Below are 15,075 nucleotides of genomic sequence, written 5' to 3'. Positions count from 1 at the left end.
AGTAGAACTAATTTTCTTATTAACTCTGCAGGAGAACCTACAGGGTTATGTGCAGAAGGTCTTTTCCTCCATCACCCAGTCCAGTTCGAGCTGTCCCCCACTCATGTGTGATGTCTTCAGGTCACTGAGACACTTGGCCTGCAAACGTTTCCCAGGTAAAAGCCAGAGCCTGAATAAGAGGCTGCCACTTAGTCAGAGAAACTGTCATTCAGACAAATGAAAGAAACTTCAAAAGAAGATCAAAACCCACCCAGAACACCACAGACATGTGCTCATAAGTACAGGAAGATCAGTGTGTATCTGTCATCATTTTACTAAAGAAAATGTGTTATCTCTACATGTTTATTCCCCAGAAATTGTTAATCAGTTCAGCAGGTTTATTGTCCCAGTGACGGTAAATACTGTATGTAAACAGTCCCCAATACCAGACCTAATTACCTTTATTGGCTCTTTTCTAAATATGTTCTCTATTTATTTTTCTGATGTTAATTTCAATGTGTGCTGCAGTATTTAGTATGGATATAAGTTATGTAAGTAATATAACTATATAATATAATTAAATCACTGAGCTTTTACAGTGTGTTAGTTAATGTCGACCATAAGGTGGAGCCAAATCTCTATGTTTAGCAGGAGTTAAATTCTTAGTAGTTTTTTTTTTCTGTGCTCTTCCTGTACATGTTAGAAACATTCATAGTGAACTGATGATAATGAAGGTCAGCCTCAGTATTTTTCTTTATGCCTTCTGAGATTTGCTCATCTCTTAGCTGAACATGTAAGCCATTTCTCACAGGTTCTTTCTCTCTCCACAGCTGACCCACACGTTCAGTACTCAGCTGTTAGCAGCTTTGTGTTCCTGCGGTTCTTTGCTGTTGCCGTTCTTTCTCCACACTCCTTCCAGCTCCGTTCCCATCATCCTGTAAGTGCACGGCCCCTCGGCACCACAACTGGCCACTTAACAAAAACTGACCAAACTTGACACGCAGATTATACTGTACATTGTTGTTTATTGTCATGTTTTCTTTAACTTTAGGATCCTGAGATTTCCCGCACACTCACGCTCATCTCAAAAACCATCCAGACTCTGGGCAGCTGGGGTAGTTTGTCAAAAAAATTGGTAAGATTAACAGTAGTTAAATAACAGTGAGAAGGAAGGAATCATTATTGTATAAATTAAGTTTCGTGTGACACTGAGGATACTTAAGTCTGAGCAAAGTATACAGCTTTTTGTTTGGAAGAATGCTGAATAATGTGAAAGATATTGTGAGTCAATGGTAATGAATAGGACCTGGTGTTTTTTATTGTATAATTGTCCTAAAACATTATCGAATCAGTTTTACAGTATATATCACATGTTCATTTGAGTCTTTATTTTTTCTTTTCAGTCTAGTTTCAAAGAAACCTACATGTATGACTTCTTCAAATCATTCCAAGAGGACAAGTGTATCGAAAAAGTTAAAAAGGTATTTTTTGGATTTACTCAGAGGTGAATGTTTGTGTATTTGCTTATCATTTTAAATGGTTAGCACTGACATCATTATTGATTCTGTTCCCCAGTTTCTTGACGAGATCTCGTCGAATGTCAGTAAGGAGTCTAGTGGGCTGGAGGATGCGGTGGTACTCAAGGAAGGGTGAGTGTTCATGAGGAACTTAACCAGGAGGAGATGGAGCCAGATTTAAGATAGAGAGAAAAGGTCATGGCTGCTTCTTCTTTAACCATTCTCGCCTACAAAATTTAAGTCATCTGCTTTAATCATGAAGCGGGTGACTAAAGTAATTGGTTAAATAAACAGACACTGGTAATACCTCAGTGTGGCCTCAAGTAGAGCAGATGAGAAAGCAGTTAGCCTGTAGTAATACGGACTGAGAATAATGAGGGAGAAACACTATCTAGCCGGAAGTTAGGACTCGTTTTTCTCCCTTCAGTAGAAGTCAGTCATTATTACATGTAAAAGTACGAAAACCAACCTCCTATACTGCCTTGGCAGTTTCCCTGAGCTATATAATCCATCAGAGTGAACATGAGGCACAAAAAAGGGGACTGCAGCAATTTAGTATTTCATTTTCATAAAGCTGAGGGGCTTGCTAGAGGCACATTAAAAAGGAACGATAGTTAGTCCTTTAGTATGGGTCAAGTAAAAATGCTAGCTCCTAGATTTCCCATAATTCAACTGAGACTCAGGCATGGGTCGCCATAAATTGACTGTGACACTGTAATAAACTTTGTTGCTTTAAGATTTAATTTAGATTCTGACTGGAGCCTTGTTCCAGCATTTTTGCATCAAATCAGATTCTAGATTTGTGTGTGTGTGTGTTGGGTTGTACAGTTTTGTTTAAACAAAACATGAAAATAAAATGCTAAAAAACAAACAAAAAAAAAAACAATTAATCTTACTTATTTGCTTGCTTTAAGAAAAACATGGCTTAGTTTTTGAACCTCAATCTTGTGTGTGTCTTTGATAGGGAAGTACAGAAACGTGCCCAGGGGAGAAAACGCCTTGGAAAGAAAAACTTCAAAAAGAGATGGCTCAGAGTGACCAACAGGGAGCTCACCTACCACAAACATAAAGGTGAGGCCTTTAGGGTCACAAGTATGTTAACAGTGTGCTTATTCTGCCTTAACTGATTGGATCATTATCTCACACAGTGAAGTTTTTAAAGCTTTTTAAAGTAAATAAAACCCTCTCAGGGGGTTTAAGGAAAGGGTCAAGAGTGGTATGCTGTAGCATAATGTATTGAGGGAGCAGGTCATGATAAATTAGAGTAGTAATTTTCTGTATCTGACTCACTTGTGGTGTCAAGGTGTGTCAGGATGGACGTGGGAGGCAACTGACTGAATGTAAATTTCAACAGAAAGAAAAAGCTGTTTTTACTCTGAGGAATCTGAGACTCTTTCAGAAACTGACAAAAATAAATAAATAAATCTTGAGCTTGCATTATTAATGGGCTCATTGAAAGGTATGAAATCACATTGTTTAACAACAACAAACTAAAGGTGGTTAACACTTCTGACTGTCTTTGTGTATTGCTCTTGACATAAAGTTGACAGAATGACTTCTGCTTTCCAGGGAAAGAGGCCCTCTGCATCATCAATGTCAAAAACATCCGGGCGGTGGAGAAACTGGATGAAAGTGCCTTTAACCGCAAAAATGTAAGCCAATTCCCCTCAGATGCCCAGTCATCACCTCTCAAATGTGGCCCCCTTATAATGGAAATTTTAGTCCCAGTGCCAGTTCCCCAAGTTAAAATAAACAAATGATGAAATCTTGATTTGGTATCTCATGAGTTTTTGTTGAGACTCTGCTAAATGAGTGGACATGATTTCTACGTTTTGACGTCAGTGTTATTTCAAAGACGTCAAAGTTGTTTTCACTTTTCACCCTGTGAAACTAAATTACTCTCAGGTTGTTACAGGTGTAATTTTATCAAACATCTAAGGGCTGCTCTTTTGTTCCATAGACCAACCTGTTACTGTTTTACATGAGACTGTTAAAATGTTGTGGAAATTTCCTGGAAATGATTTCTTTAAAGGAGTGGAAACACAGTCCTGGTTTGGCTCTTAAACTGCTCTGTTTCTCTCTTGTGTCAGATGTTTCAGGTGGTCCACTCTGAGAAGCCTCTGTACGTGCAAGCAGGAAACTGTGTAGAGGCCAGTGAGTGGTTGGAGGTCCTAGGCCAGGTCAGTCGCTGCAACGAGGGACGCCTGGCCACCTACCACCCGTCAAATTACACTGGTGGAGCCTGGCAGTGCTGCAAAAACCAGAGTAACAACGCATCAGGCTGCAAGCCCTGCACAGCGTGAGTCTTTCCTCCGCATTGTCATCAGCATTACCACCAGCAAGATGAGAAATATATGGTCTATAAAATATTCAGTATTCCTGCAGCTCTTTTGTGGGACACGTGTTGTAGATCACAGTAAACACTTCATAAAATTCCTCACTGCCATTTTGAAACCCCGCCACTGGTGGTAAATTTGACCAACCTACATCTCAGTCCAAGAGTAGAGCTGTGAAGAATGAAAACAGTCATGTTTTGTAGAAAGAGCAAATTTGAGAGCAAAAAATAAAAGACAAATCCAAAATTTCCACAGTTTTCCACAGCCAGTGGGCTGTTTTACAACAGCTGCAAAAAGCTCGCTGTCTGTTGCCATAAACGGATCAGTTTTTCATGTGGGGATCGACACACATGGAAAACTAAAAACAACCCTCTCAACAGAGCATGATGCTTAAGTTTGAAATATTTGACAAATAGCCCTTTTCCACCTCAGGAACTGCCACGTCCAGGAACCTTTGTCGGATCTAAGCCAAACTTTATTTGATAAATATTTAAGTGCAGTTTTGTGCTTAAAAAATAAAATAACCTTGGAAAAGCTCACTGGCCCTCACTACAGTGGAGACAGGCACGTGGCCTTTCATACCTCTGCACATCTCCTTTACAGCAGCCATTCAGACAACATACCAACATTATGATGCCTCATGTACCTGTTTTACCCCACTAAATATCCAGTTTAGTCCCAAATCTGAGAAAAAGCAGCCACATTTTCATATTCTGTCCAGACAGCATAGTTAAATCTGAATCACATGTTCATGTTTTGATTTCTGAATTGACATCTGTCTCTTTTTTTCTGTTTTTGTTGTAAGTTGTTTAATAGATAGAGTCCACAGAAACACAGGCCTTGGTTGGACTTGTATTTTTTTTTTATTTAAACAAATCAAAATAGTGTTCCCTCTGCTATCCATTCCTGAAAAGAACTTCTAACACTTTTTTTTCCCTCTCCTGTTTCAGCACCATCCTGGCCAACCTGCAGCTCGACATAGACTGTGACCGGGAAACAGAGAGAATTTTCTCCCTTCTATCATCAAATGATAGCAAACTCCAGGACATGGAGGGTCAGTGCCTGTTCATAAAACACTAAGTCAGGTTTTGATGGTTACACTTGTTGTACAATGTCACAGAAACCGCCCCAGAGCATTATGGGATTCTTGGAGCATTACATGATTGGTAGAGATCGGCCAGACTGAAGGAAAAAAGACAGCCAAACTGTCAAGATGTGTAGATGGAAGGTCATATTACAGACCCGGCTTATGTTTACTCTTTCAATGACTTTATTTTCCCTAAAACTGGAGGGGATCATTTATAAAAATGGCTACATGTTTATCTGATATGGATGTTAACACTCTCAAATTATAGGGGGAGACAACATGAGCACAGTTCCTCTCGCTCATTTTGACACATTTGACCAGTCAAAACAATGTGTTGGCCACAGGTATGACAAAATGTCATACCTGTGGCCAACACATGAGAATTCAAGAACCCTGTTGGACTCTCAAATTATTAGGATGAATAATTTATAAGACATGATGCCACAACCATTTACAGTCTGTGTGTAAGAAGTCCTCACAGGCTCCTAGAGTACAGAGCACAACACACACGTATTACCGTCCTAATACTTTAGCAGCCAGTATACAGAATTGCTCTCCACATGGCCTAATGTGTTTGGAAATCTCCTCCCCCAACACCTTTCCCAACGTCGAATTAGGGGAGACTGTGTCTGATCACTTCTGTAACTTTTCAAAACCCACAATTCAACATTCTTACACACACACACACACACACACACACGTGTGAACTAGTTCTGACCCGACGCTTCGGCTGCACTCTGTAATGTTTTGCTCTCTCCGCAGATGCATGTGCCAGTATGGCGGTGTACCAGGGCCCTCAGCGGGAGCAGGAGGAATACTCCAAGTTCACCATTCAGGAACCAAAAGAGACCTTTCAGACACTCAAACAGCTCCGCAACATCATGGAGGAACTTCAGAAGCAGCACAACATCAGGAACTACACCACAGCGCAGTACGGCAGCCTGTAAGTCTGCACTGCTGTTACTACATTTGTACTGTAATACATACATGTAACATGTATGTTTGTGTGCATGACTTTGTGTGTGTGTGTAACTTTTCTTTTTTTTTTTTTACTTGTAATTTGATAAATGTTATATAAATTACTGCTGCGACCATTCAGACTTAGCCGCACGTCCCCACAGCAGTAAAATAACACTCATCTTTGTTATTCTGTTTCAGGGCGAACCCGATAGTGGGGAAAACCTCCTAACCAGGAAGGGCAGGTGTGGCCTGAGACGGCCATACCAGCAGGTGTGAATATACCACAAAGATCACCATAGTGACACACTGGCGTCTTAAAAGGAGCCCCGGGAACTGTCCCACCCAGAACGGCTGCTGCATGACCAGGAGAAGAAATATTGCTACACCCTGACCTCCAGACACCATGAGTCCACTACAGCAACAGGAAGTGGATGGATTGTGAGCTTTTCCAGGATCTCTCCTTGTGTCCTCGTGCCTCACCCCACCCCCATCCCCTCCTCTCCACTGCAGGTCCCTTACGTAGAGACTCTCTCCTTGTCTGATTTTATGTCTCCAGCTGTATGAAAAAGGCACCATTAGATGGAGTGTGAATAGGCTGCTATTATTTTTTTGTATTCACCCAGTTTTAGATCAACAGCTGTGATGATACTCTCCCAATCTTAACATTTTGCTCGGACATCTCTCTTTGGAGCTGATTGATAATCGTGTCCTCTACTTGTGCCCCAGTACACTTAAATCTTTCTCCATTCTTAGTGTCCTTTCTCCTCTGAACAAATGTATATATATTTTCAGAGTCCAGTTAAGTAGATGAAACCGATCTGCCTTACTTTGATGGATGTTTCTTTCGCATTAAATGCTGAGGGAATAATGCAGAAGCACTTTAAATATTTGGAGAACTCCAAATGAAAAACGATTAGATACTTGGTATCAGCTTCCCCCCTTTTTGATCAGTTACATGATCTCGAGTACATTTTTGTTTTTTTTCTGTACAATAACATTGATAGCTTGTAGTTTTTAAGATATTTTTCTTGACCAAAGACAGTTTCATAGGTTTGACTTGAAAAAAAATTTATGTATTTTGAATACAAATGTTTTAAACTTGGAGACAAATTATATCTATCTATCTATATATATATGTATATATAGATATCTCTCTCTCTCTATATATATATAGAGAGAGATATATCTATATATATATATTTGGTTTATGTGTACGTTTTTTTGCTAACATATCCTTTACTGTTTTGGTGACTTTAGGCAAGCAGATTGCATGCGTTCAGTTTTGAGTCCTGATAGCACATGACCGTGTTGTAGAGTTGTGTTTCGCTGTGATCGTGAGTCGTATTGGTACGGTGTACATCAGAACTGTGCTGTCACGTCGAGAGCATCGCGACATACCCGTAGTGCTTTATGTATGAAACGATGGAGGAAATGCAGAGGGGAATCAGTGAGAGTAACAAATGAGCCCTGTTATCCCAAAATTAGTCCCGACAATCACGGCAACCAACAAACACATAATGTCCTCTTTTCATCTGTGCATTTTTCAGACCAGCAGTGCTGCACAGCTCCAGCTGTTGCGCTTTATGGTTTTTTGTTTTTTTTTTTAGAGAATTTGTTTGAAATGCGACACTCTGTGGCTTCGAGTTTAAAGTTGTGCTTTTGACTTTTACACAGCTGTAGGTCGCAGCGCTCCACTGCCAGAACAGTCAAGAAAAGATTGTGTAGTCAACAAGTAAAGAAAAAAAAAAGAGAGAAGACACATTCACTGATGATGATACGCATTATGGCATTCTTAGAGTGAATCATATCCCAGACAGGTTTTTATCCTAACTATCACATGTTGCAGAGGTAGCACTGCATCTGATCAACACAGTGATTGGTTGATTTTCGATCAGTTTATTAGACAGTATGGAACGGATATTATAAGATATGATACCGATACTGAGACCAAAACCTCAAAATTTTAGGTTGCAACTTTTTAAACATTTTTACTGTTTTTCTATCAGTCAGCTTATCGATTAATCAACAAATCATCTTTGCGCTGGAGAAAACTGATGAAAAAAAAAAAAAATCAAACTTTGATTCAGTCCTGGTTTTGTCTTTTTGTTTCCTGTAACGTTTTTCATCATTTGCCCATTTGAACAATGAAGTGTTGAAAAGATACAAAAGAAACTTGAATTTATTTTAGCAACAAAAGTTGAAGATTTAATGCTGATGATACAGGGTTAACCGTGTTTGTTTTGGTTTTTTTCTTTTTTTTCTTTTTCTTTGCTTGTGGAAATAAGTTGTTTTGTCTTTGGTCCGTCATTTATTTCTAACATGCATGTCTTGTATATTTAACAATATATTTTTATAGGAAAATGTTTTTGTATCTTTTGTTTTTTTTTTTTAAACACTGATTTAATGTGTTTGCTTTACTGGTACACCTAGGGAACATACCTTGTTCCTCGTCTGCAGCGCTCCTCTGAGGCTGGCCGCTTTTTTTGTTTTTGTCCCTTTACTGACTGTATGTGGTTGTAGCTGCTGCCGAACCTCCACTTGTCGATAGCTTAATGCGGAGTTACTGAAGTGAAAATTGTGTGTGTGTGTGTGTGTGAGACGTCCCCACCGAGCTGCAGCTGGCACTGACTGAGTTCACATGCAGGTTGTGAGTGAGTGAACTGCCTAATCAGAGCCAAAATACAAATGTAAAATGATTGATTTAAAGAAATTGATCACTGGATTTTGAACTTTGCCTATGCTTGTGAAAAGTTTTCAGTTGGACATGGTTAAAAAAACAAAACAAAAAAAAAACAAACTACCAAATTTCAGCAACAAGATCTGAATCTGAACTAATCAGAGCAGAAAGCTACTGTTATATTCTGTATAAGCTTGCATGTCAACTTTCATGTGAAGGTGAACATGTGTTGGGTTTTTATTTCCACTCACTTGGTTATTGAATTATTCTTTTATCTGCTTTTAATAAGGGAATTATTTTCTCCATTTGTTTTCCCATGTCAGTGCGTTGTCCTGAAATAAAAATGTTTTTTTGTGAGTTTATGGATGAGATGCGTGTGGAAACCCAGGCAGCAGCCTGGTAGGAGTTGAAGTGCATTAGCACAGCAGCCTTCTTGACTTTCACAGGCTGGACTTTGGCCAGAAGTCATATCATAGCCGAAAGGGAAATATTCATTTTTGCTTTGAACTATCAGATGAATAACATCATTCAAGGCAGTAGCCAGCTCGTCTGTCTGATTTCTGAGCTCTTCATATTAATTATGGAAATGAAAAAAGTCCCAGTTTTATTGAAGAACAAAAACTAATTTCAGGGTCTTTAAGTACGCCAACGATCTATACATTTATTTTCAAATACAGACATAAAATTACAAAACAAGATATATATATATATTTTTTTTCTACCAATCAACTTAGCAGGGTGTGAGTACAAAAGAGCAGTTTGAAGCCTTTATAGGATTTTTTTTAAATGTAAAAGCTTCTTTTTGTCCAGTGTACAGTCAGTAATCACAGAAAGCAGAGGGTACCTTCACATCTTCAACTCTTCTGAATGTCTCCATACCGCTTTAGCACGGTGTCTGTTCTTTTTATACACAAGACGTTTTATTTTCCGTACATGGTCTTTTCTGTGTCCATCTGAAACGATTTACAATAAACACTTTGCCAATGTTTCTCCTGTTTGTGAAGTGTCTGTACTTGCGTTAAAGGAAAAAAAAGGCCAAATATCAGTGAAGTGCTCCTGAACATTGTGAGGGCTGATACATGAGGTGCGTGAGCTAGCTGTTACCTGCTGGGTTTTGTGTTTTATCTGATAGGTTTTATGAAAACCATAAGGCCTGAGAGTGATGGATTTTGTGCTGCAATATGATGTTGTAGTATCTTTTCTGTGGTAGGAATCTGGTTTATCTCTGGGCAATGAAATCAAGCTGCTCACATCATCACACAAGTTGATTTGAATCAAAAACCACATGTACCCCCCATAACAGTTTATCTTTCTTATAAAGAACAAAGTATTAGCAGAAGGAAAGGAAGGAACGTTATTGGGTTTGGCAACAGCTGAACATCCCAGAGAGCTCTTTAAAGTTTTGCTTTTGTTCATGTTAACCCCTTTCATCCTGAAAACGGCCCCTAAATTCCTCCAACACAAGCAGATTCAGAGTGACACTGACCTGCTTCACAAATGCGTACGAGTGAGAGAAGCATAAATGACTCTGTTTGACCGCTGGCTTTACTTCACTCCAACTCAACTGTTTTAAAACAAACCTGAATTCACTTCAAAGTGAAAAGCTGTGCATACTTACAGAACATGTAACATGTAGGAATGAACATTGTGGAGGTTTAATTGGAAGTCAAATAACCAGCTGTGAAAATATTGCCCTATGATCTTAAAATCCTTTAAGCTTTTATAGATCATCTAACTTTTGATCTTCCATAGGAAACTACAGTACACGTCTAATCTAACACGTTTTATAGATGAGGGCTCACACGTTTTCATTTATAGATTTCATCATTAGGTTTCATCACATATTTAACAGCTGTAATCTGATCCTCTGAACAACACAAGAATGAATACAAATATTTTTTTGGTCACCTCCTGTCATGGACAGATTCTGAGAAAAAGGGCCCCTGGGTACACACGTGTATTAGGCCCCCAGCTCTCCTACATAGGAGTTAAAGTCACAGACTGAAAGACACACAGAACAATGTCAAAAGACACATTGCTTGTGGTCGTTTTGCATCCTTTCTTGTAGTCATTTCTCTCTCTTTATGGTTTTCTTGTGTCTCTTTGTGGCTCTGAGTAGCTTTGAAGTAATTTGTCTCTCTGAAGTTGTTTTGTGTCTCATTGGGGTTGTTTTGTGGTCTTTTTGAGTCTGTTTGTGGTCAAGAAATGTTAATAGTCATTTCAAGCAAAGGCCCTGGCCCAAGGGCCCCCTGATCCCATGGGCCCCTGGTCCCATGGGCCCCTGGGCCCCTGGGCCCCTGGGCCTGCGCCCCCACTAGATTTGTTCAGTAATCCATCCATGCCTACAATAAATAGACAACATGGAAGCATCACTTAAAGACTATGAAGCTGAGAAAGAACCAGAAACAGTTCTGTGATCCAGTCATTATTAAAGCGATAATCAGTCCATATTTTTTATAAGCAGCAGTGGTTGGAGGAAATTTTGGGTTTGGCTCTGTGTTTTCCCATGTTTTTCTTCCCAGCTTTGGTTCTAATGCAGGTTACAGGCATCTCTTCACTGATGATGAAATAATACCAGTCACTGAGCCAAAATTACCATTAAAAGTTTTTTTTTTACTTTTAGATGAAACGACCTGATTTAATTTTCAGCCTGTGTTAGAGCAAACTAAGTCATACGTTTAACATTCCTGTTTTCTGTTTTAGTTTAAACGTACATGCCACAGGCCACATGTGCCTCATCTTCAACTGACTGAGAGGATGTGACAGTCTCTTCTGAACCCTCACAAAAACAATGAACACACTGAAAAAAAAAAAAGGTTTCAAGATTCCACATTTGTTGGTAACCAACATCCGGTGATTGGCTTTGTTTTTGTGATTTTATAATAGTTTAATGGTGCAGACAGCACCGTTTGCACCATCTTTAGCTCATGCTTCCTGCAGCAAAATACCTTGTTTTGCATACAGGATGTACCACAATGCCAATCTGTTAAATCAACACACATTTTTTCTCTGTTTGTTTTCAGGGTGAATACTGATACTTCAGTGTTTCTGATTAGAAACTTGCTGGCAAACTATTTTTTTTATACTGTAGTTTGAAGCCAACTGAACATTGTAGTGTCAGAAGCTAAACCGCCACATGAAAAAAAATAAAAATAAAAAATAAAAATGGATTATTTTATTCTCTATGACAAGCCACCCGAGCTGATTACAATTCCTTGTGTTCACTGCAGCTGTTTCCTTGGCTTTTCAAACTCGCCCCCTCCCCCAGAAAGACTCTGCGGGTGGAGGCCGACTGCTGCATTTGTGTAAAAAGCTACAGAGCATGCAGCTCATTAAGCTACGTATGCTCTTGAAGAATCTCATTTCTCATGTGTGGACGTGTTTTTCTTTTTCCTCATTTCAACAGTAATATCAGCCTATGACCATGACAAGTAAGGCAGGGCCATATGGAAAACAGAGATCAGTTTAAGGTTTTAACTCCTTGTGTAACCAAAAATACCTGCATATACAGTCAAGTATTAAGAGGGTTGAGGGTTTTTTGTTGTCTGCCTCTGTTCTCCAGCACCTTGGATTTAAAACAAAGCAATGTTGAACATAAATATTAAATATTAATATTATATTATATTAATATACAGTCTGCTACAGTCTTTTGATCTGGTATTATCACATATCAGTGCTGTGCTGTCAGGACAAGCAAGGACAGCAGTGCGTGACCAGTTAAAGCTAGACATGATACCAGAGTGGAGGTGATATCTCTCCGTACAACTCGACCTTCTGTCCCATAAAGGATCTGATATTTCCTGTTTGCATCCATCTTGTAATTTACTGCCCTCTGTCGTCTATGAAAGCTCTGTTGACTACCAGCAGTTGCATCTATCACTTCTATCATTTCTGTGGCCATGTCCCATTGACAAAAGCTGAGTCTAGCAGAGGGTGGCTAGACACATTTTTGTTTTTTTGTTTTTTAGGTATTTGCACATTGTGGATAATCCTGGGATCTTTGACAGCAGGCGAGTGTGCTTTGTCGAGCTGTCCTTGACTAAGCTTCCACTGTTCTGAGATCAGTTATGATGTTGCCTGCATTGTTATACACATGGTCAGATGCATGTGGAAACTTAAGTTGCACATTAGAGAGTTGTTTCAACAGACTTTTCTTCATGAGCGTTAAGAGGTGGCAGTTGGTAAGTAAATGAGCAAATTACACTGTGATTTATTGACTCAAATTGATATAAGTTGTTGTACTGATCACCAAGACAGAAGCCTATTGAGATCTCAGGGATATATGTTCTGTCAGAAACACCTGAAAAATTACATACAGTCTGTGTAATACACTGTCAGATCTAGAAAAACAACTGTACAGACAGTGTCTCTACAATACAAAACATATTTCAGAATTATTGCTTTTTTTGAAAAAATCCAAATTCTGTTTTTGTGAAAGACCTTAAACCAAGCTATCGATTTCCTGAGTTCACACAATTATTACAGTATTGAACATTGCATTTAACTCTTTCCTCTATATATCAAACTGATGGACATGAGTTTCGACAGTTTGTTGATGTTGGAGGTGGTGGTTGCAAACATGTGGGTAATACAGCACAGTACATGCTATATGATAGGTTAAGGACAACCCCCACAGTTTGTTTGACATCTATAAGTTGTTATGGAAGGAAGATATTAAACGTCAAATATCCACAGAGAAGATGTTTGTTATGTTCCTGATGCAACCCGGCGCTTGGGGGAGTAACCCACACCTTCTTTTGTCCATATTTCATTTTATCCTTTTTCAGTTTATTTTGTTTTCCTTCTGGTAGCTTCTCTTGTGTTATTTTAATGCATTTTATGCCTCATGCAACCTCCTTTCAATCTCTTCTCTGTTTAAAAAGGTACTACACAAATAAACTTGCTGTGCCTTCAGGGAGACTCCTGATTAAATTTCTACCCTGTCAGAGGGCAGCAGACGGGATCTCTACCAGAAGGGGGTGGGGTGGGGGGTGGTGGTGGGGGTGGGGTGGGGGTTGGTGGTGGGGGTGGGGGGTTGTTGAAGGGGAAATGCCACTAATGAGAGGGTCGGGGCTCAAACTTTAACCTTGGCTTTGTTCCCATCCATCACTGCTGGCACTGTCATATGTGACAGCACTCGGGCCCACAAGCTGTCTTCACTTTTATTAGAAGGGAATCCGGCTTTGAAAGTAAAGGAAAATATTTTTGTTTTAAGGGTCAAATTTATAGCATAACATCCAATGCTTTCGCATTACAAAAGTACAAAGCTTCATCTGTGAAGGAAAACAGACACTCAGAAATGGGTATTAAATGTTCAATGCAGGATAAATACAGTACAGACAGGAGCGATGTGGCTGAAAAGTTTGTTGTAAATGAGGTGCGTGTGCCTGAATACAGGAAAAATGTCACTTTCACAGCGGTACAGGAAACATACCCAGGCAAAATGAGACAGACAAGAGGAGTGAAAGGAAGATTATTTTTTTCTCCACAGTGTAGCAGCAACCTCCCCTCGCCTTTTGCTTGTACAAATAAACAAGTAGGGCTTTCTTAGCAAGCCCAAAAAGCTGGTGTTGTCAGCCACATGAATTCTTCAAACACAGTGGAGGTCCTAACATACAGACAGTGTATACTTTGTACATGTAGAGCGACCACAACAGTGAACAGATGTATTGTACACAAACAGGCCAGCATCAAGGCTTTTATTACATTCCTCACAGTAATTGTGTTTACCATTGGGTAAACCTGCACCCCCTGGGTACAGCTCAGAGGAGACCTGCCAACTCGGTGACTCCCAGAACCCCAGCTTGGAGCACATCCTTACTGGCTGCAAGGCAGCATTGATTCATGGCTGGTATGGATGGACCCACCACCAGGTTCTGTGTGAGCTAGCTGAAATCCTGGAAGCATCCAGGCTGGAAACAAAAAGGGTCAATCTGGAAACATCACAGCAAGTGATCCAATTTATTAGGCTCAGAGCAGCACCACCAGGATGTGGTCCCTCCTGTCACCCAGAGGTGAACACGGTCTAGAGCTGGCCCCGATCACCGGTGAAGTTCCCCACAAGAGATCACCACAATCTCCCTACAGCCCGACATCGTGCTCTGGTCCACCTCTGCTAGTGAGGTCATCAGGGCTGCACTGATAAGAAAATGGAAAGGAGGCTGCCTTTGAGACAAAGATGGAAAAGTGCACAGAGCTGCCAGCTGTGTGTTCACCTATCCAGTGGAAGTGGACTGCAGAGGCTACACTGGAACAACTGGTGGTTCATGAGGTCTCTTGGGATCACAAGCTCCGAGCCGAGGAAGGTTCTCAAAGACCTGGCTGAGGAGACACGACAAGGGAGGTTCTGGCTCGGGCTCCAAGGAAAGGACCACAACATACAACAAAATGCTGCATGGTTTATGACTTGAAATGTTTGAACTGAGCTGAATGAAACGTTCTACATAGAAGTGTAGAACAAGAAAAGACAGGGTCCCAGAAATAGATTACCCAGAGTCTACTGTAAACTCAGGGCTCTCT

At 40.0% G+C, this 15,075-nt stretch overlaps 1 protein-coding gene across 1 annotated transcript in view; it reads left to right on the top strand.

Annotated features, from left to right (window-relative positions):
- The window catches only part of rasa2 (RAS p21 protein activator 2), a 28,439-nt gene extending 19,526 nt beyond the window's left edge, over positions 1–8,913 (top strand). Inside the window, exons 14-24 of the mRNA XM_041045728.1 lie at positions 32–155; positions 810–916; positions 1,031–1,114; positions 1,383–1,460; positions 1,555–1,628; positions 2,461–2,567; positions 3,066–3,148; positions 3,587–3,795; positions 4,783–4,886; positions 5,682–5,862; positions 6,078–8,913. Of these exons, the coding sequence (XP_040901662.1) occupies positions 32–155; positions 810–916; positions 1,031–1,114; positions 1,383–1,460; positions 1,555–1,628; positions 2,461–2,567; positions 3,066–3,148; positions 3,587–3,795; positions 4,783–4,886; positions 5,682–5,862; positions 6,078–6,108 (1,182 nt within the window). The 3' untranslated portion in view covers positions 6,109–8,913. The remainder of the gene's footprint in view (positions 1–31; positions 156–809; positions 917–1,030; positions 1,115–1,382; positions 1,461–1,554; positions 1,629–2,460; positions 2,568–3,065; positions 3,149–3,586; positions 3,796–4,782; positions 4,887–5,681; positions 5,863–6,077) is intronic.
- Positions 8,914–15,075: the final 6,162 nt, after the last annotated feature.

The sequence above is a fragment of the Toxotes jaculatrix genome, chromosome 9 (assembly GCF_017976425.1).
Source record: "Toxotes jaculatrix isolate fToxJac2 chromosome 9, fToxJac2.pri, whole genome shotgun sequence".
Classification (NCBI taxonomy): Eukaryota; Metazoa; Chordata; class Actinopteri; family Toxotidae; genus Toxotes; species Toxotes jaculatrix.
Note: the sequence above shows the minus strand (reverse complement) of the source record. Positions and strands in the feature narration are given on the sequence as shown.